Here is a 23,244-nt window from a genome sequence, read left to right on the forward strand (position 1 = left end):
GCATTTTACCCATTGTCCTTTTAATCTACTACTTCAAATCACTTTCCTCGGCTTTCTCAAAAGGTAAAATCTCTTCCAATTTATTAACTATCCCTAAAATTTCAACTCCATAAACCTTCTGATTCTGATTCCCTTTAGTCACGAGACGACACATCTATTTCCTAGATGTGTTTGGGATGTTTTTTAAGCTTCTTCCCATGACTCACAACTCTCTTTTCATGTCTCAGACGAGTACAAGTTGTTTCCTAAAACATTCTTCCAAGAACACTGTATACAGAATAGAGAGATGTCCTCTTGCATCATCCTCCCTTTGACCTCCTTATTCCTTAATCACTTCATAGCACTTATACTGTCTATGATTTTATTCTCTACTTTCTTCCTGTATTTCACAGTCCATCTTAACTTTCTATTATCTCACTTGCATAATTATTTTATCAGTTTACTTTTGTTAACTTTTCTCCCACTGAATGAAACTCACTTAGGGAGAAGAACCCTGTCTGCCTTAACCTCAACATGCTCAGTCGCTAGTACAATGCCTGACTCATAGGGAGATACTCAATAAATATGTGTGGAATGAATCTTAAGCTGGGATTCACTGTATCATAGGAGAAATATTTTAAATCAAAATTACAAAATTGTAATTGTCTTCTCATGTGGCAATTTTTCTTTTTTGGACTGACTGGAACAAGTCAGTAAAAGATTTTCCATTATATTACCACCAAATATATATCTAAATAATTATGACAATTTTGGTATCTTTTGAAGGCATATATGAATTTTTTTGAAAGCTACTTTCAGGACCAAGTTTGAGGATATGAGTTAAATAATAAAAAACTAGTGTAAACTGCTGGTGGTAACATCGATTGCCATTATCACAGACCAAGCCTACTTACTACCTCCAATGTTTTCATATAGTAGACAAAAGCAAACCAAGGTAATATATAAGATTCCACAAGGGTTCCAGGCACTAAATTAACTGTCCAGAAACCTACAACCTCCAGATGGGTCCCTGGTCCATATAAGTCCTGAAATCTAGCCCAGCCTCTCCAAAACATCAGATAGTTCCATCTTCCTACCCCATATTAGTGACAGACCCTTCCAACATCAAAAATTTAGAATTGCCATAGCCCAAACAACCCCAAAGAGAGGAATGGGAAGATCAAGGGTAATGGTTGAATTATACATGAAGATAGGACTTAACAAATGAATACGAATGCTTAATTATTAAATTGATATCTTTCAGTCTTCAGTATTTTAGATGCAGCTAGAAGTAAAAACCTAAAACTCTGAAATTGCAACCCATGTTAAATTCTGAAACATGTTCTACAACTAATTGCGGCACTGTGCTTTGAAATGTATAGCTTTTTTGTATATATATATGTTATTGTTCATCAAAAAAAAAAAGGAAAAAAAGTTGATTGTGATGATAAAGTATTTAAGCGCGCTAGCCTCCTATATTCTTGAATAGCTAGAAGGAAAAATATGAGAGAATCATATAGTAGCCTATGACAAACTCTTGGATCTATCCTGTAACCACTTTTTGAAGAGTGCTTTGAAAACTATTGCTTTTTTTATTTCTTCACCTTGTATATGTTTTACTATACAATAAAAAAAGTTAAAAAAAAGCAAATCAAGGAAACTGTACATGAGTTGTGCTCTATTCTGATTATTTCATTAACCATTTATGTTTCTTAAAAAGGTTACTTTGTGCCAGAAACAATGCTGAGGTAGGGAAAATTTAACCTGATGGAAGTTAAATGCAAAGACTTTGTACTCAAACTGTTTATATTCTATATGATAGCTAAAACAAACAATATATAATAGTGGGCTGGACAATAAGTGTAATGAAAGCTCAAAGAATGAAGAGTCTAAGCCAGGGGTCAGGAAAGGTTTTGTCATGAAGTTCAGACTTTAGCTGGGCCATGCAGGAGAGATGGAATTCAGAAAGGAAGGAGGACAAAGCCTTGTTTAAAAAGTACAAAGGATGCATGGATGATTCAGTGGTACATTGCTCGCCTGCCAGACAGGAGATCGGGGTTTGATTTCCGGCCCATGCACCAAAAAACAGAATCACAAAGTATTTACACAAATCAATTTATGGAGAATAATAAACTGGTCTTGTTCATATGGAGAAAAACGCACAAAAGGCAGGCTGAAATAAGTTAGTAAAGAAGGAGTCTGCTGACATCAGGCATCCTTATGTGAATGGAATGGTTCGTATCCCTCTAGAAGTCTGGTTTTGGGGAGGCAGCTAGGTATACTGAAAAGAGCAAGGAAAGGCCTAAATTAAAATCCCAGCTCACATACTTAACCGACTTTGCAGGCTTGGGCAAGTTACTTAAATTCTTTGAGCTTTATTTTCTTCATCTCTAAAATGCAGGTTACATGTAACTTGATGAGATAAGATAACGTATGTAAGAATCTTAGCAAAGCCTGGTGCATAATTAAAAGGAACTTAATAAACAGCAGCCATTATTAAATTTCCTGTACTATGCAAGCTTTTAAGGATAGAGATAACCGATTATTCATAGCTGAAATGCCAAAGCCTACTCCAGTTCCTGGCATAGAGTAAGACACTCACAACAAAAAATTATTATGAGCGTATTTTGAGCTAAATCTTTTAGAAGTGTGAATTCAAAACTAAGGAGTAGTAACTTTCGTTGGTGGCAACAAGGAGCTAGGTATTGAGCATTTTTGAAGAAACATTATTTTTTAAAAGATGGGAAAAAGAAGACTTAAAAAGGATACCTGATTTGTCTAAGATCATACTGCCAGAGGGACAGAAATAGGTCTGATTCCAAATTCCCACGTTTAAACTACACCATCAATCATTTCATCAGATTATAAAAAAGGGTACGTTTCAGATTTCCCTTAACTAAAAAACCAAGATTTATAACTGAGAATACAAGGCAGATGCCTCATTAAACGCTACGAGCATTTTCTCCAGTATTTCTATTTATCTGAATTCCAGAATGGGATACATTGCCTCTGAGTTTAAGCAGAGGTGTGTACCACGTGGGTTCTGTGTATTCTAGCAATCAGCAAGTATTAATTTACTCATACACAAGAAGCAGTGAAACAGAGTGGTTTAGAAGACAAGCTACGGAGGGTCAAATCTGGACTAATTTCCTGGCCAAGAGGTCAGAGTGAAAATTACTTAACCACTGGAGCCTCCATTTCACTACTTAAGTGAGGATAATAGTATCTATTTCAGGGGGCGCTGTGACTGATACCGAATAAGAATTCAAGTTTTAATTGTGGGTGATGACAATACTGTACATAGCACAGTGGACTGTAATATGCAAAATGCAGAATATAGAGTTTACACTTAAGCTACTTCAAACGCAGACTTTAGACGTGGTAATTCCAATCAAATAAAACCATTTCGTGGGTTTACGGAAAAGACAATCTCAGGTGCTGACTCCAAGGAAAGGCAAGTCACGGAGAACAACTTAAACAGTGAAGAGAAGTTTAAGGGATTTTAAGAGATAATAAGTCACTTTTCACTGCATGTCTTGCTACAATAAATTACCATTACCGTGGTGATTTACTCACAAAACCCAAAGCTTTGCATCCCCACTATCAAGTACCGTGACAAACACTTGGCGGGATTCGATAAATGTTGCTGAAGACTCATCGCGGCATTTGGTTTAACCACCACACCGACCACGGGAGTGTCTAGAAAATTTTCGGGGAGCCGCGGAAGTTGAGAGATAAGAAGGGGGAGAATCAGGGATCATAGTCGCGGGACCAAAAAGTTCTGGACAGGGCCAAGGAATAAGCAGAGAGCAACGCGCACGCGCATTCGAGATCCCTCCCTGCACGGGCCACCCTGGGCCGCGGACCTGCTGCGCGAGGAGCTGTCGCCGTAGCTTCTGCCGCTCCCGGATCTCCTGCAAGCGGCTGTCCATGTCCCAATACCTGTTTTTCCACTACCCCGAAAACGTGGCACTAAGTGGATGAAACCCCGCTCAGTAATTCTTCTAAGCGTGAAACACTGGATTCGCCAGGAGGTTCCCGGAAACCGGCACTTCGCATCCCTTCACAGTCGGTATTTCCGGCTCGGCGCGGATTGGTTGGCCAGCCCGGAAGTCCCTCCTCCTTTTGGGTGCCGCGGTTTGAAGCCCCCGAAGAGGTCTGAGGAGATGAGGCCTGTTCCGGCGCGGAGGTGGTCGCCGCGGGTCTCCGCCGCTACTCGATCGCTCGTCCCGCCGGCGTGGGAGTCTGAGTGTTGTGGACTGTTTGGATTGCTTTTTTCCCCGTAAATTCCCATTCCTCGTTTTTTAAATGATCGAGTATGGGTTTTTTCCTGGGAACACAGACTCGAAGCAGCGTCTCAGGTTTGAACGCTGGTCTGTCAGGTGAGTGGCGGCCTGGGCTGGTTCCCGACGCCGCGAGCCTCGCGGTTCTCGGTTCTCAGTGAGGTCCGGGGCTTAGCCCGCGGCGAGTCGTCAGGGCGGGCGGGGCGCGACGCCCGGCGCCGTGGGGGCGTGGCCAGTGCGGCCCCTGCTGCTCGTTTGCGTGCGGGAGGGGTGAGCCCTGCGCTGCCTGGGCGGTCCCGGGCCCCGCGGGTCCTTCCAGAGCGCGTTTGACCGCATCTCCCCTCTGTGTGATTTCGTTCATGTCTAGAGGTGTGCGGCTACAGGGAGCCCTCCTTTTGTTGTACTTTTGTCTTAGAACTGATCTTGGAATACGGAAGTGAGTAAAGACCAGCCTACGGAAATTGCCCCGTTGGCGGTGGGGTAAGTCTCCTCCCTTCCTTGCCACGCGGCAACGACCAGTCTTATTCAAGTTATTATCGTTGTTATTTACTGCATTTGTCATCTTATTCCACACAAGGTGGTGGAGGTGGACCAGGACGTCGTGTAACTTCAGTGTTAATTGAAACGTATGGCAAGTAATTGCCAAAATTAGTAATGGTCCTTATGCTTTGAGAGTGAATTTAATTTCTGAAAATAATAATAAATCATGCAGATCCAACCAGGTGAGTCAGGCTATGCCTAAAGTGAGCAAGATTATATTCTACTAATTGCCATGTATTTTTTTTTAGGTGCATGGTCCGGGAATAGAACCCGGGTCTGCCATGTGTTTTCTTTTGTTGTTTTTTTTTTGTTTTTTTTTTTTTTATTTATTAAATGCACCAACATACAAACACAAACATTCTTACCATATGATCATTCCATTCTACATATATAATCAGTAATTTACAGTAACATCACATAGTTGTATATTCATCATCATGATCATTTCTTAGAACATTTGCATCAATTCCAAAAAAGAAGTAAAAAGAAAACAGAAAATAATTCATACATACCATACTCCTTACGCTTTCTTTGATTGATCAGTAACATTTCACTCTACTAAATTTATTTTAATATTTGTTCTCCCTAATATTTATTTATTTTTAATCCATATGTTTTACTTATCTGTCCATGAGGTAGATAAAAGAAGCATCAGATACAAGATTTTCACAATCACACAGTCACACTGTGAATGCTATACCCTTATACAATCGTCTTCAAGAAGCATGCCATGTGTTTTTTTAAAAAGTAACTCGTGGGTGGGCCACCCTGGCTCAGCAGGCAGAGTTCTCACCTGTGGTCGTGGAGACCCGGTTGTATTCCACATGCCTGCCCATGTTTAAAAAAAAAAAAGTAACTCAAAGGCCTCTTCAAAAGAGGAGTTCTAAAAATGGCTCTAGTAATGGCTACACTATCTTAAAGTATATACATTTTCTAGGAGCTTCTCCTTTAAAAGTCAGTACTAATTTGCAGGGATAAGTTAAAGTATGCTGCTTTACAAATTAGTTGCTACTTTACCTTCCAGTTATTTAAGTTGAACACTGATTTGAACTGTTTACCAATTAATGAGAATAGACATTTGTTCACTAAAATATTTAGTGATACTTACTGAGCTTTTTATATTGCAAGCATTGTATAAGACCCTAGATCTGATTATCAAAGACCAAAAATCAAACAAGCCGATTTTCTTTATGGAATTTTCTGTCTAGGGTGAGTAGGTATTTGTGTGTGTATTTTTTTTTTCCTGGTAAGATACTGTGCAGGTTATTTGCCTGTGGTCTTAGAGCCCCATACACACCTAAATTCTGATCTGGGATGATGGTGGGACTGGGAAACTGAAGCCTACGTTTCCCAGATTTCCTTATCATATGGCTTCCTATGGAGATTGTGCCAAGAGATTTCCTAATATAACTTATATGGACAGTTTAATTGAACATCATAAGTACATGGAACCTCTAATAGGGCATGAGATTTTGTAGGTTTGTTCAGAATGATGCCCTGATAAATCCCACAGTGATTTGAACAGTGAATAAAAAAGTATTTTCAAAGTCTCCTTGGAGGAAATGGTGAGAAAGGGGGAAAATTCAGCTTCCCCCATTTGGAGAATCTCTGATGTTCTCACAAGCAGTGGGGACAACCAAATCAGTAGGCGGAGCCCTCAATCTTGGGGTTTGTTGAGATGAAACTTATACCTACAAAGGACAGATTAAGCCTACTTAAAATAAGGCTTGAGAGTCACCCTAGAGAACTTCTTTTGTTGTTCAGATGCGGCTCTCTCGCTCTCAGCCAACATGGCAAGCAAACTCACCACCCTCTCCCTCTCTATGTGGGACATGACTCCCAGGGGTGTGGACCTTCCTGGCAACGTGGGACAGAAATCCTAGAATGAGCTGGAACTCAGCATCAAGGGATTGCGAAAACCTCGACTGAAAGGGAGAAGATAGAAATGAGACAAAATAAAGTGTCAGTGGCTGAGAGGTTATCCTGGAGGTTATTCTTACACATCTTATAGTTAACCCCTTTTTAGTTTATGGTGTATTAGAGAGGCTAGAGGGAAGTGCTTGAAATTGTAGAGCTATATTCCAGTAGCCATGTTTCTTGAAGATGGATGTATAATGATACAGCTTTTGCAATGTGACTATGTGATTGTGAAGACCTGTGTCTGATGCTTCTTTTAGCTACGATATTGACAGATGAGTGAAAAATATGGATTAAAAATAGAGAATGGGGGAACAAATGTCATAATAAATAGAGAAGATTAAAATACTAGTGAACTATGAAAGGGAGTGGTAAGGTGTATAGAAAAAAAATAGGGAGAACAAAGCTTAAAATCTATTGAATAGGTGGGGATACTAGTGGTCAATGAGAGGGAAGTATGGGATGTGTGAGGTTTTTATTTCTTTTTCTGAAGTGATGCAGACATTCTGAAAATGATCATGGTGTTGAATATACTACTATGTGATATTGTGAGCCATTGCTTGTACACCATACATGGAATGTTTGTATGTTAAGACTGTTCATGTTTGTATGTTGTTTTGGTTTGATAATACAAAATAAAATAAATTAGGGAAAAAAAAAAGATTGTGCCAAGAGGAAGCACAAGTACCTCCAGAAGGTGGAAGATGGGGAGCAGCTATTGACTTCTCTAACTCTTTGCCTCTGGCATCACTGGGAATGGCTTTGACCTTTACACAGTCCCAAGACCAGTTGCAAACAGCCCCTTTTTTTGGTGATCATGCCTTGCCTTTTACCACCCTTATGGTAGACCCACAGCAGTGAGTGTCCTTTTGGACTCTGACAATACCACTTCCTCCCTCTATTCCACCAGCTCTAGGACTGGTAGTTACTTCCTGCAGTAGAAATTTCTGTTTTAATCTTGGCTTTCCCTTTTTTGTGCTTAGAGCTTTCACCACCTGTGAAGCCAGTTCTCCATAGTTAAATGCTGTTTGTTTAGAATCCTTCGAATGATTCTATCTTCCTGCCTGGATCCTGGACTTACAAAGATGCAAATGTGTACTATGATAAGGTATTTACAAAGCTGTCAGAATCCAGCAATGTTGGGGTAGGGGCTATTAAAGTTTTCACAGAGGAGAGGATATAAGTATGAAATCTGTTTTTCTAATCATTGAATTTTAAAATGCCAGGCCAGTGGTTCTAGTTTGTTTTTTTAGTTTTCGATTGGGGTGTGTGTGTAGAGTACATGGCCAGAAATTGAACCCAGTGGCAAGCAAGCATTCTACCACTGACCTACCCATGCACCAAGGCCAGTGGTTCTAAACTGTTCCTTCTAAACCATGTTTTCCCACATCAGCATGTCCATATGTGCTCATCAGTAATATCTGCTCATTATGACAACGTAATGGCCAGTAGGTAGTGGGAGATGGGTGGTGGGGGGTGGGGGTAAGATGAAGGAGAAATTTGGAAAAACCCCACAAATAATTCCTACTCTTTGAAGAGATAATTTCATTTCTAAACACTAATTCTCTGAAGTAATTAGAGAGCCACATAATTTACACTTCTCCCCAAAAGCCCCTTGAGAATGACTGCTATAAAACCTATATCAGAATGCCTGTTGCACATACTCTAGAATGTCTCCCAGAATCTTAAACTTAATGTGGATAAAACCTAAATTTGTCTTCTACCACCAGCCTTAAAAAAAAAAAAAAAAGCCAGTTCCTCTTTTCCAGCACTTCCTACATCAGAATACCATCAGTATTCTATCCATTTTCTCAAATAAAGAGGTAGTCAGTCTCTTCCTCAGCCTCCATATCTGCTCTGTGACTCTACCCCTACCACTCAGACATGTACACACACCACTCTTCATTTCCACAATCACAACCTTTGATTCATCTGTAACTTGATCCACATACTAATTGGCCTACTCATTTCCAGACTATCCAATTCTTCCTACAGGTGATAAGTAACTTTATTATCTTAAGCTGATCAAAATTTTACCATGTTTTCCAGTGTCCAGGGGCAGCATTGCCCAGTAGTACTTTCTGTGATGATAGAATTTTTCTATTTGTGGTAATACTGTAGTCACTAGCCATATGTGCCTATAGAACACTTGAGGAACTGAATTTTTATTTTAAGTCAATGTAATTAGCCATACATGGCTAGTGGCTACCATATTTTGAAGTACAGGTTTAGGCTTAAAGGGATAAAATTTAAACCACTTAGCATTTGAAACAGTCCTTTTCCTCCCTGCCTAGCCTCATTTCCAGCGATTGTCCTTTATATATACAATTTTCCTGCCTACTTTTTAGGAATTTAAATTGAGTAAGAAAAAAGCACTTGGAGTGAAGAGATAGGCTATAAAATTACTTATGAAAAGATAGATTTTTCTAAGCAGAACATTTCATAAAAACACGTAAGTTAAAATGAATGTTAGAATCTGCTGATAATATCTGTTTCCTCCCAGTATCTTGTAAAGAATAGACACTGAATGGATACATATTGGTGAACCCTTTGATTGAGACCAACTCTAACTTTTCTGAACTTTGTTGGAAAGATGGGTGGTGAGCAGCTATATTGGTGAGGGATAGGAGAGAACCAGTTAGCATTCTACAACATCCTTGTACATTAGTTTATAGTCATTAGGTGAAGAAGGTTTTCCACCTTATGAGTTTATTGTACTTGGCAGGGCAAGTACAAAGGCCTAGTGCAGCTGTGGCACAAGACAACGTTTAACTAACAGAGAAAGGAATGTTTCTCTCATTGCTCTTAATTAAGAGATTTTATGAGGGTGTCGTGATTATGCAAAAATGTATTTTAAAAGCATTAATTTCCTGGAATATAAAGCAGGAAGAGATATATTTCACAGACTGTATGTCTGTGTTAAATGGAAAAGTGTTGTGGAGAATTGAGTAAGTTTGATTTGTTTTAGAAATCTACACAAAACAGCCTGTTGTCTTTTCAGAATGTCCAAAATGGGAGGATACTGAGAAATGTCGAAGTGGGAAGAATAAAATAACCTGAAGACATTATAAGTAATGTCAGTACATTTAATTGAGTAGACAGAAGAAAATATTTATAGGCTGGCTAGTGCAATGTGAGTTTGCTACATTATTTCAGAAAATTCAATTCTATAGAGCACAAGAATGAAATGGATGGAATTCATAGGATATGTTAAGGACAGATAGTAAGAAAGTAGTTTGTGAGACATAGGCAGAGTTCACAAAATGGGTTAATTGTAGATACTAAGTAAGCTAGTAACCTAAAATGTTTTAAAGTTACATAGACTGAATGGAATGTGTGATAATGAATGAGAGTCTTATGGGTGGAAAGACCAGATCACAACCATGGCATCTCTGAGCTGACAAACCTGGAACACCTATACCCAGCCGCCTGTGGTCCTTTTCTGGACTCACATACTCTACCTAGGAAATGCTGAAATACTCCTAGCTATTGGCAGGCTAACTGGCAAGCTACAGCTGTGTCTGGGCATACTTGCCTTGTATCTCTTGGATATAGCAAGTGTGTGTCTTTGGTCCCAGTTCCCTTCTGTTCTAGTTTGCTAGCTGCCTGTATTAGTTAGGGTTCTCTAGAGAAACAAAATCACCAGGGAACACTCGCAAATATAAAATTTATAAATGTGTCTTACGTGACCGTGGGAATGCAGAGTCCAAAATCTGCAGGGCAGGCTGTGAAGTCGACGATTCTGATGGAGGGTCTGGATGAACTTCACAGGAGAGGCTCACCAGCCGAAGCAGGAAGAGAGCCTCTCTCTTCTGAATCCTCTTTAAAAGGCTTCCAGTGATTAGATTGAGCATCACTCATTGCAGAAGACACTTCCCTTGGCTGATTACAAATGGAATCAGCTGTGGCTGCAGCTGGCATGGTCATGATTTAATTATATGAAATGTCCTCATTGCAACAGATAGGCCAGCACTTGCCCAACCAGACAAACAGGTACCACCACTTGGCCAAGTTGACACATGAACCTGACCATGACACTGCCAGAATGCAATATACCGGCAATGGAATGGCTTTTAAAAGGGGGGATTTAATGAGTTGCTAGTTTACAGTTCTAAGGCTGAGAAAATGTCCCAGTTACAAGTCTATAGGAATGTCCAATCTAAGGCATCCAGGAAATGATATCTTGATTCAAGAAGGCCGATGAAGTTCAGGGTTTCTCTCTCAAGTGGCAGGGCACATGGCAAACAGAGTTTCTCTCTTGCCTGAAAGGGCACATGGCGAGCAAGGCATCATCTGCTAGCTTCTTCTCCTGGCTTCCTATTTCATGAAGCTCCCCGGGAGGCATTTTCCCTCTTCATCTCCAAAGGTCACTGGCAGGCGGACTCTGTTTCTTGTGGCTATGTTGTTCTGCTCTGCTCTCTCTCAATCTCTTTCATTCTCCAAAATGTTTCCTCTCTTATAGGACTCCAGAAACTTATCAAGACCCACCCAAATGGGTGGAGACATGTCACCTAATCCAGCTTAACAACCACTCTTGATTAAATCACATCTCCAGGGAGTTGATCTGATTACAGTTTCAAACATAGATTATTGAATAGGGATTATTCTACCTTAATGAAATGGGATTTTGATTAAAACATGGCTTTTCTAGGGGACGTACATCCTTTCAAACCAGCATACCTTCTGTCTGTGGACCTTTCCAAACTTCAGTCTGTCCTCCTGACCAAATCTCCTGTGAAGAATGCTGATGCAGCAGAGGGAGAATAGTACATATGAACAGTGTGCAGCTAAGGATTCAGGTAATACGGTTCTTCTACCACATGCACCCAGTCGATACTAAGGTGGTGAAACTTCACCCCATCTCTTTCCTCTTGCTTCAGGTTGTATGCTTTAAAGTGATTTAATAAACTGTGATTCGAGCATCTTCATTTGGTTTGTGGCGTTTTCTGTTCTGGGACCTTTGGGGTAGCTTGACAGGTAGTGTACTGGAGGCCACTGTTGTATCCAGGTAATGTCCCGAGAAAAATTAGGAAAACAAGCACATAGAATCATATAGCATAAGCTAAAAGATTATAAAGAAGGGAAAGAAAAGCAGTCACTAATTATATCCATTAATGGACCGAAAGATCAAAATAGGCAAGTAAAGAGCAAAGAAAAAGATAAAAGGAAGGAAAGATTTTTTTTTTCTAAATTGATTTATAGGAGATAAGAAAAAGGAAAGACTTATGGCTTTTGACAATGTCATATAAATATTATTGATAGCAATTATACTTTATCTCTAAGATCAGAATAACTGTTTCAAAGGTAAATATAATAAAGCCCTGATTAAGGGAAATGCTTTTCCAACAATTGTACTATTTCCTGAATTTCTTTTACATAGCATTGCAATAGTTTTTTTTCTTAAAGGTTATTACATTTTTAAAGCATTTAAACCATTAAGAGAGAAAATTAAGAGGTTTAAGCATGCTTATTTAGTTAGGACGAAATGCATATAAAGTACTATTTTCTATAAAACTATATGCATACAAATCCTAGAACTTTACTTGTAAATTACTCCTATTTAAAAAATACTAATAATGCAAGTATTTAAAAATCAGTAGAATGATTTAGTAGAAGAAATATCCCTCTGAAATTAAAGTTATCCCCTTTTTAATCTCTTAAAATTTATCTTTTATAATTTTCTTTAAACCGGTCACTGTATATATTCCAGAAACTGTTGAGTTAAAAACTAATCAAGATTAATGAAATATCTGTGTATATAAAACAGATTTTTCTAAGGAAGTTTAACATAATGACGTAAGAAATGAAATTCCTTAAATACTTCTTGGGGCTTACTCTTTGGATTTTCTTTCTTCTTTTTTTTTTTCCACAGGCAGGCGCAGGGAATTGAACCTGGGTCGCCAGTATGGCAGTTGAGAACTCTGCCTGCTGAGCCACCATGGCCCACTCTACTCTTTAGATTTTGAAGAAAGTGAAGTGTTGTGATTTACTTCATTCAGACTAATAGGCTTAGTGCCTTAAGATACCACTTTTTATTTTACAGCTCATTTTGCCTTTGGGTATTCTCCTACTCCCCAAGCTGTATTTGACATGGTAAAAACAGCTAGAAAAAGAAAGTACTTTCTGTCATCAGTCAAAAATAAAACACATTCAAAGTGAGATAGAAAGTATGTGATCATCAAGTGCTGCTTTTAGAAATAATCTATTTTGAGTTTTAAATACATCATTTTATAATGAAATAAAAACAATTGAAGATAGGTTCTCAGAGCTTGCAAAGTGCTAGTAAACTTTGTCCCATTTTAAAAAATTATCATAAAGAAAGCTGTTACTTGAGCTTTGGATCAGAAAAATACTAAAAGTTACTTTATTTCCCTTACACCAAACTGTCATAAAAATGGATTCATTTGAGATACTCACATTGAAAAATAATGAAATGTGACCACCACCATACAGCATACCAAAAAAGTGAATTAGTTTTATACATTCTTTAAAGCATGGCATATTATTGTAGCCAATGTAAATACTGCAATTTTTGCTTCAAAGAATTAAGTTTCAAATGAATATAAAAAGGCAATCCTTGAGATACGCTACAAGAGGAAAAAAAAAGATATTAAAACCAAAACAGCTAACAATCTCAATTTGTTTTAGATTATGACCAAACATACCCAAACGAAATTGACTGGAGTGGCCCTCTGCTCTGGGCTTCCCAGCAGTCTCCTCTAAACATTTATGTCAGACTACTGAGGAGTGTAACAAAATAATTGTTTATTAATCATTAGTTATTCAGAATTCCCTCTGATTTGAACTACCTACTCCATTGTTTTGTTTTTTCTTTTAATCCCATTTATGGGTCAAATGTATAATAAACCAAAGCATGTTAATTCTAGTGAAGTTTCGCAGACACAAATCGTTCTGGCCAGTTCTTGAAAAGCTTACTGTAGGAGAGAAAAAATTGGACATTTTCTAATCCTCATAGGAGTTGGATCACAATTTAAATTTCCAACTGTAATCAATTTGCTATTCTTAGGCATGAACATTTCATATGGCAAACCTTATCTCAGCTGAAACACGTGGTTTCACATTTGTTGTACTGTATTTCTGCTCAGTAAGTGAACTGAAAATGGTATTATGATGTATTATTGCAGCTCACCCACGTTCATGTCAAAGTCTAGAGTGGTACTTGCTGAAGACTGTTACTATATTCATACTAAAAAAATGTACAAGATTCCGTGTGTTATATATATATAGATATATATATATATATATACACACACATGTATGCATATATATGCTAATAGCATAATTAGAAAAAAATATATAGATGATTACCTTTTTTGAACCACCATGACTCATAGTGTACAATCATAAAGAAAATTAATTTTTTTCTTCCTCTATATTTTTTGAACTGGTTTTTTCCCCTGCTTCTGCATTAAAAAATTATACAGTCCTCATGCTTTTTCTGGTTACTCTTAAGTATTAGAAACAGTTATTTGTTTATTTTAAGCCTCAGTCTCAGTTTTGGAATCAAAATGTGAAGTTAAAATTTAATTCTGGCTTTAGAGTTAAGGTTTCCTTTCTTGCCCCATCTTCAGACCAATTGCAGGTAAGAAGATAGCAATCCCGGAGATAGAGAGGAAAGGGCACAGTCTGCTGCTTTTCTCTTTCCTCAGGGAGTATTCAGAGAGAGAAGATTTAAAGGAAGCAAATAAAGGGAAAAGTTCTTACTAGAACTAAACTGTCACTGTCTTCGTGATCTAACACTGGAGCTTTCTGGACTTGGCAGATGTTTAAAACTGACTCTTTTTCTCATGAGCATTTTCATGGGTTCTTCCGAGATCCACTCCACCCAACTGATGGGTTCCCATGACAAGAGCTAATGTGCTTTTGTTCCTGCTGGTCCTTTATTTACTTGGTTTCTTTCTGAAGAGGACTGTTCACCCTTCCTGGCCTTCTTCCTAGGCTTAACCTAATGAGACCCCATGTTGGCTTTCTTAAGTGAGTGGCCACATTTGTTACATGGGAAAACCGCACAGTTTGCCCCAACAGAATCTGGAAACAAAATTGTACTACTAGTCAGTGAATTCAAAAATTCAGGAAAACTGGAAATCCTATCATGAAGTAGCCATTCTAAGCAACCGCAGTACCCCTTCTTGATTCTGCCCCCTGAGAGACTAGCCAGCCATCTTCTAGCTCTCTCGATTTTCCAAATGGTAAATACTACCACATCTCCCAAGCCTTAAATTTGCCCTGTGGTCTCCTTAAATCTTCCTCTCTTGATTCAGAGTAAAGAAAGGCCACCATCTTGGAGGGCTCGGATCACAGCACAACAATGGCTATTTCCAAAAACTTTCTCCCCAGACTCTTAATTCTCAGCCGTTTTAGACTTTCAAAGTAGGTAAGAAAGTTTAGAGTGACACAGCCAAATTTTTCTCACCTTTTTTGACAAGTCCTGCAAGATGATCTTAAACCTCATTTTGAAATACTATAATTACTGTTTTGAGGTTCTAGGCCAAACTTCCATTTTAACATTCTATTGGGCATTTAAGTAAAAGATGTCCTTATATATTTGGGAATATTGTCAAATAGTTAACTTTTTAAAAAATTAAACTTTTATTTTGAGAGAATTATAAATCCATATGCACTTGTAAAAAGTAACAGAGAGATCTCATGTAGCCTTTACCCAGTTTCTCCCAGTGTAATATAACAGTAAACCATTTATAAACCATAGTAAATATAACATAGCTACCACGTACTATGTCATGGTAACATAGGAAAACATGGCAGTACAGTATCACAACCAAGTTATTGAGATTGATACAGTCAAAATACAGAACATTTCCATCACCACAAAAATCTCTTATCTTTTACAGCCACACTCACTTCTCACCCATACCCACACTCTCCTTGACCCTGCCAACCACTTATCTGTTCTCAAGTTCCATAATTTTGTCATTTCATAACAAATGTTATATAAATGTTACATAATGGAATCATACAACATGTAACCTTTTGAAATTAGTATTTTTCACTTATCATGATTCCCTGGAGATTCATCCAGGTTGTTACGTGTATCAATAGTTCATTTCTTTTTATTGCTAGATAGTTATAGTGGACTGAATCATGGCCCCCCAAAAGATATTTCTGCTCCTTACCTGTGGCATCTGTAAATGTTAACCTTTTTCAGAAAAAGAGTCTCCTCTGGTGTAATAAGGATGAGATTATATTGGATTACCTGGTTGGCCTAAATTCAATAACAAGAGTTAACATGGAGGAGAGACACAGTGACACAGAGACACAGAGAAGGTAATTTATTAAAAGATGGCTGGATACTCATATCTTTTTCTGCATTCATTCAGCTGAGATTTGTTGTTTTGGTTGAAGTAGATGAAGTCATTTTGGCCTCACATATATTTTTGGAAAATGATTTAGGTCTTTAAAATTTTAGTATCTTCTTCAGATTATTTTGATACTTCTCTTTGATACTAAGTGGAAACCAGACATGGTAATTTTTTAAAGCCTAGGTGCTATGTGGAATCTGAAGCCATACCAATGAGCTTTTAATATGAAGACTGAAAAAGAAACCAATTTACTATGTCAAATAATAACTTTTTTTTTTAGATATCATTCCATTCTATTATTTTTTTATTGATTAAATAAAATTAACTAACACAACATTTAGAAATCATTCCATTCTACATATACAATCAGTAATTCTTAATATCATCACGTAGTTGCATATTCATCATTTCTTAGTACATTTGCATCGATATAGAAAAAAATAAAAAGACAACAGAAAAAGAAATAAAATGATAATAGAGGAAAAAAAGACTATACATTCCATACCCCTTACCACTCGCTTTCATTTACCACTAGCATTTCAAACTGAACTTATTTCAACATTTGTTCCCCCTATTATTTATTTTTATTCCATATGTTCTACTCTTCTGTTGATATAGTAGCTAAAAGGAGCATCAGACACAAAGTTTTCACATTCACAGAGTCTCATTGTGAAAGCTATATCATTGTTCAATCATCATCAAGAAACATGGCTACTGGAACACAGCACTACATTTTCAGGCAGTTCCCTCCAGCCTCTCCACTACATCTTGAACAACAAGGTGATATCTACTTAATGCGTAAGAATAACCTCCAGGATAACCTCTGGACTCTGTTTGGAATCTCTCAGCCATTGACACTTTGTCTCATTTTATTCTTCCCCCTTTTGGTCGAGAAGGTTCTCTCAATCCCTTGATGTTAATTCTCAGCTCATTCTAGGGTTTTTCTCAGTCCCTTGATGCTAAGTCTCAGTTCATTCCAGGATCTCTGTCCAATGTTGCCAGGAAGGTCCACACTCCTGGGAGTCATGTCCCACGCAGAGAAGGGGAGGGTGGTGAGACTGCTCGTTGTGTTGGCTGGAGAGAGGGGCCACATCTGAGCAACAAAAGAGGCTCTCTTGGGGGTGACTCTTAGGCCTAAATTTTAAGTAGACTTGACCTATCCTTTGTGGGGTTAAGTTTCATGTGAACAAACCCCAAGACTGGGGGCTCAGCCTATAGCTTTGGTTGTCCACATTGCTTGTGAGAATATCAAGAATTCAACTTGGGGAAGTTGAATTTCTCTCCGCTTTCACCATTCCCCGAAGGGGGCTTGCAAATACTTTTCCAGTCACTGATCAAATCATTCTGGGATTCATCGGGGGATCACTCTGGAGAAATCAACAAAATCTCATGTGCTACCTGAGATTCCAAGTACTTATGGCATTCAATCAAACTATCTACATGAGTTATATTAGGAAATGCTCTAGTCAAAATCTAAATTTTGTAACAAATAAACATTTTTTGCTTTAGTCTCACACATAAGGTGACATTTTAAAGTATTAATTATCATCTATTTTCAGCACCCTTCAATAATGACATTCCTTTGTTCTTCCGCATGCAAAAACATTTTTAAAATTTGTACATTGTACATTTCACTATTATACACTCTAGGCATTCCTAGATTATACCATCTCGATCTTTAACATCTATCTTTCTTTCTGATTTCATTTATGTCCCCAGCCGTCCTCCTTCTGTCATTCTCACATGCAGCTTCATTCAGTGTTTTAACATAATTACATTACAGTTAGGTAGTATTGTGCTGTCCATTTCTGAGTTTTTGTATCCAGTCCTGTTGCACAATCTGTATCCCTTCAGCTCCAATTACCCAATATCTTACCCTATTTCTATCTCCTGATAGTCTCTGTTACCAACGGCATATTCCAAGTTTATTCACTAATGTCAGTTCATATCAGTGAGACCATACAATATTTGTCCTTTAGTTTTTGGCTAGTCTCACTCAGCATAATGTTCTCAAGGTCCATCCATGTTGTTACGTACTTCATAAGTTTATTCTGTCTTAGAGCTGCATAATATTCCATCATATGTATATACCACAGTTTGTTTAGCCACTCGTCTGTTGATGGACATTTTGGCTGTTTCCATCTCCTTGCAATTGTAAATAATGCTTCTATAACATTGGTGTGCAAATGTCCGTTTGTGTCTTTGCCCTTAAGTCCTCTGAGTAGATACCTAGCAATGGTATTGCTGGGTCATATGACAATTCTATATTCAGCTTTTTGAGGAACTGCCAAACTGCCTTTCACAGCAGTTGCACCATTTGACATTCCCACCAACAGTGAATAAGTGTGCCTCTTTCTCCACATCCTCTCCAGCACTTGTCATTTTCTGTTTTGTTGATAATGGCCATTCTGGTGGGTGTGAGATGATATCTCATTGTGGCTTTGATTTGCATTTCTCTAATGGCCAGGGACTTTGAGCATCTCTTCATGTGCCTTTTGGCCATTTGCATTTCCTCTTCTGAGAAGTGTCTGTTCAAGTCTTTTTCCCATTTTGTAATTGGATTGGCTGTCTTTCTGTCATTGAGTTGAACAATCTCTTTATAAATTCTGGATACTAGACCTTTATCTGATATGTCGTTTCCAAATATTGTCTCCCATTGTGTAGGCTGTCTTTTTGCTTTCTTGATGAAGTTCTTTGATGCACAAAAGTGTTTAATTTTGAGGAGTTCCCATGTATTTATTTCTTTCTTCAGTGCTCTTGCTTTAGGTTTAAGGTCCATAAAACCGCCTCCAATTATAAGATTCATAAGATATCTCCCTACATTTTCCTCTAATTGTTTTATGGTCTTAGACCTAATGTTTAGATCTTTGATCCATTTGGAGTTAACTTTTGTATAGGGTGTGAGATACAGGTCCTCTTTCATTCTTTTGCATATAGATATCCAGTTCTCTAGGCATCATTTATTGAAGAGACTGTTCTGTCCCAGGTGAGTTAACTTGACTGCCTTATCAAAGATCAAATGTCCATAGATGAGAGGGTCTATATCTGAGCACTCTATTCAATTCCATTGGTCAATATATCTATCTTTATGCCAGTACCATGCTGTTTTGACCACTGTGGCTTCATAATATGCCTTAAAGTCAGGCAGCGTGAAACCTCCAGCTTCATTTTTTTTCCTCAAGATACTTTTGGCAATTCGGGGCACCCTGCCCTTCCAGATAAATTTGCTTATTGGTTTTTCTATTTCTGAAAAGTAAGTTGTTGGGATTTTGATCGGTATTGCGTTGAATCTGTAAATCAATTTAGGTAGAATTGTCATCTTAACTATATTTAGTCTTCCAATCCATGAACACGGTATGCCCTTCCATCTATTTAGGTCTGCTGTGATTTCTTTTAACAGTTTCTTGTAGTTTTCTTTGTATAGGTCTTTTGTCTCTTTAGTTAGATTTATTCCTAAGTATTTTATTCTTTTAGTTGCAGTTGTAAATGGGATTCGTTTCTTGATTTCCCCCTCAGCTGGTTCATTACTAGTGTATAGAAACACTACAGATTTTTGAATGTTGATCTTGTAACCTGCCAGTTTGCTTTACTCATTTATTAGCTGGTAGTTTTGCTGTGGATTTTTCAGGGTTTTCGACATATTGTATCATATCATCTGCAAACAGTGAGTTTTACTTCTTCCTTTCCAATTTTGATGCCTTTTATTTCTTTTTCTTGCCTAATTGCTCTGGCTAGAACTTCCAACATGATGTTGAATAACAGTGGTGATAGTGGACATCCTTGTCTTGTTCCTGATCATAGGGAGAAAGTTTTCAATTTTTCCCCATTGAGGATATTAGCTGTGGGTTTTTCATATATTCCCTTTATCATTTTAAGGAAGTTCCCTTGTATTCCTATCCTTTGAAGTGTTTTCAACAGGAAAGGATGTTGAATCTTGTCAAATGCCTTCCTGCATCAATTGAGATGATCATGTGATTTTTCTGCTTTGATTTGTTGATATGGTGTATTACATTAATTGATTTTCTTATGTTGAACCATCCTTGCATACCTGGGATGAATCCTACTTGGTCATGATGTATAATTCTTTTAATGTGTTGTTGGATTCAATTTGCTAGAATTTTGTTGAGGATTTTTGCATCTATATTCATTAAAGAGATTGGTCTGTAGTTTTCTTTTTTCGTAATATCTTTGCCTGGTTTTGGTAGAGGGTGATGTTGGCTTCATAGAATGAATTACATAGCTTTCCCTCCACTTCAATTTTTTTGAAGAGTTTGAGCAGAGTTGGTATCAAATAATAACTTTTTAATAGTGGCTTCAAAGGACTAATAGAGATTATGCCACACTTTAGTACACCACTGCTGAATGATATAATGAGGATTTTCTTTATCTTTATTTGGCTATTTTTCATCCATGAACATTCTTTCATTATATATAAAAAAAATTTCTTTTTGATGGGTTATCTCAAGGCTACATAATAGTAAGATTGTGTGTGTGTGTATGATCTAGCACATGCACTGATGAATACTGGATATCAATAGTTAATTAGAAATTCTATAAACCTTTCCAAACTGAAAGATCCAAGTAGATTGATGTGGGAGAGGGAGTAGGAGGGTAGAACAGGGGTAGTGATTAAGTAAAGTTGAACCAAAAGTCAAACTGGAGTTATGTTCTGATTCAATTCTATCAGAAGAATCATGGGATCTTGGCCTCTAAATCTTTTTAGGATCAAGAGGAATCCAAGACGTCTCTTAGATGTGTTCAAGTCTTAGTCTTGGCTTCCTTTTAGCAGCCTCCCTCCTGTACTATTGCTAAAATAATGTCCTCATTATTATTTTAAGTCACCAGATCACTGATCATCTATTTTGCTTTCCTTTGAAGACACAACTTGCTCCTCATCTTACTCTTACTAAAAGGTTTAAGGTCATCTCTGATGATTTAGAAACCTTAGACCTGAGCGAGGGAATAGCTGTCAAGTATCTTGTCAGTCATTGTCTTTCCAGTGAAACTTTATAGTTCTTCATGGAAATAGGCTCATCAAGTCCTCCTGTTCCCACAGATAAGTAAATGATAAATTTACAGGAGGTACATGCTTAGAACCTTACTCTGAGAAATGTCCTATCAAGAATCTTGGTTTTTCTCTCCCTTTCATTCTATCTTAGTTTCATTCAGTCACTCCTATGCCTTTCTCTCATTTTCTCTAGCTCAGTTATCCATTTAATCATGAGTAAATAAATTTTATACTACAAAGTTAAATACTTCTCAGTATCTCAGAATCATCTGAGGATATTTATATGAGTTATTTTCTTAAGCTGCATCTACATCTTTAGACAGATGCTGTATCTGATGGAAGCAGAGGTGGGAGAAGGAGATGACAGCAAGGAATAACAGTTGAAGAAAGCCAGGCAACAGGAACAGAAATTGTTAGCAGAAGAGTTGCTCGTTTTTCTCACACATTGTCCTGACCAATAATTTCCCAGCTCATTATCCTTCCAGGACAGGAAAACAGTAGCATCAATTCAATCCCACATGGTAATGGTGTGTTAGCGTATATCAGCAGATGTAGGCATGCTTGTCATACCTTGAGTACACAATCCTACCCTCCATCCCTTTCACTCCAATTCTTGGGCTATATAGTTACAGCTGAAGGAAACAGTTACTGGATAAAAGAGTTCTTGCTAGTAAAAGTACTGGGAGGTTTCCAGAGGGACAGATTTCCTGGTGGATAGTGTGGAGGGTGCGAAAAAGCAACAGGCAAGCCTAGCTTGCAACACTAAAGACACACACAATGTTTTACAAGATTTCTGTGCATATCCCCTACAAAGAACCAGGAATTAGATTAACAACAGCCTTTTCATCAGCAACTTTGGATATAAGAAGAAAATGGAGAAATATTTTCTAAAAGATTTTTTTAAATAGCTTTCACCTACATTTTTATGTCTCAGTAAACTACATTTACCTGGGTGAAATAGAGATAGTCTCAATAATTCAAGGAGGCAATGAAACTATATACTTAATTGTAGACCTTAAGGTGTTGATAAGTGTGGTAGTTAGATTCAGTTGTCAACTTGGCCAGGTGAAGGCACCTAGTTCTGTTGCTGTGGCCATGAGCCAATGGTAGTGAACCTCATCTGTTGCTGATTACATCTGCAGTCGGCTAGGAGGTATACCTGCTTCAGTGAATGATGTTGTGTTAATTGGCTGGTGCTTAAATGAGAGAGCTCAATGTAGCACAGCCCAAGCAGCTTAGCATACCTCATCTCAGCACTCACAGCTCAGCCCAGGCCTTTGGAGATGCAGAAAGAAATAACCCCGGGGAAAGTTGTTGGAACCCAGAGGCCTGGAGAAAAGGCCAACAGAGACCATCCTGTGCCTTCCCATGCAAGAAAGAACCTCAGTGGAAAATTAGCTGCATTTCCTCGGAAGAACTAACAAAATAAATCCCCTTTTATTAAAAGCCAATCCTTCTCTGGTGTGTTGCATTCTGGCAGCTAGCAAACTAGAACAGTAAGCAAGATCCTCAGTATTTTGGGTGAGAAAATTTCATTATACTTCCTAAGTATGTATAGAAAGGTTGTAAGTAAAGCCATAAAAAAGGCAAATCTGAACCCACAGCCCTAAAAAAAGAAAAGAAAATGACCATGATAGTAAAACAAATTTTGGCTTAGAAATCTTAGGCAGCTAAAATAATCTTTAAATGATAATATATAAAAAACTATAATATATCAAAAACTATAATTATATTTTTATAATTTATAAAAAATAAATTCTTAAGGATTATAATGTATGGCCGCCTTATGAGAAAATAAGTAATGCATTTTGAAAATGAGGCGAGTGTGTTGAATTAAAGAAGTGATCATTGTATTTCTTTTAGAAGATGAGAAATGAGAAGCCATTACTCTGTACTGTATATAAATGATAATATATCAAAAACTAAAACAATTTAGCCACAAATGATTTAGCTTTGAAAGACATAAGGCAACAGAGAGAACTATGGGGAGAAATAAGTAAACCAATTGAAATTGGAGATTTTAACCAATACCTCTAAAAAACTAATAGCATAAGCCACTAACAAAAATAATGAAAATCATATAAAAATTGCATAACATGATTCATAAACTCAAATTAGTAGGTGAAGCTATATTGACTTATACTCAGCAGAGAATACATATTAATTACAAACACATCTA

The 23,244-nt window shown here is 37.7% G+C and overlaps 1 protein-coding gene and 1 long non-coding RNA gene across 5 annotated transcripts in view; one reads left to right on the forward strand and one right to left on the reverse strand.

Annotated features, from left to right (window-relative positions):
- Positions 1 to 4,452, reverse strand: part of METTL14 (methyltransferase 14, N6-adenosine-methyltransferase non-catalytic subunit) — a 35,782-nt gene extending 31,330 nt beyond the window's left edge. The window contains exon 1 of the mRNA XM_077142445.1: positions 3,846 to 4,452. Within this exon, the coding sequence (XP_076998560.1) occupies positions 3,846 to 3,911 (66 nt within the window). The 5' untranslated portion in view covers positions 3,912 to 4,452. The remainder of the gene's footprint in view (positions 1 to 3,845) is intronic.
- Positions 4,054 to 23,244, forward strand: part of LOC143668004 (uncharacterized) — a 33,422-nt gene continuing 14,231 nt past the window's right edge. For 3 of the 4 annotated variants that reach the window (XR_013168235.1, XR_013168236.1, XR_013168237.1), the window contains exons 1-3: positions 4,054 to 4,361; positions 4,678 to 4,742; positions 7,705 to 7,827. This is a non-coding gene — a long non-coding RNA (uncharacterized LOC143668004). Of the gene's footprint in view, positions 4,362 to 4,532; positions 4,743 to 4,839; positions 4,985 to 7,704; positions 7,828 to 23,244 lie in introns of those variants that run through there. The other variant, XR_013168238.1, reaches the window with a different exon arrangement.

The sequence above is a fragment of the Tamandua tetradactyla genome, chromosome 24, assembly GCF_023851605.1.
Source record: "Tamandua tetradactyla isolate mTamTet1 chromosome 24, mTamTet1.pri, whole genome shotgun sequence".
NCBI classification, from domain to species: Eukaryota; Metazoa; Chordata; class Mammalia; order Pilosa; family Myrmecophagidae; genus Tamandua; species Tamandua tetradactyla.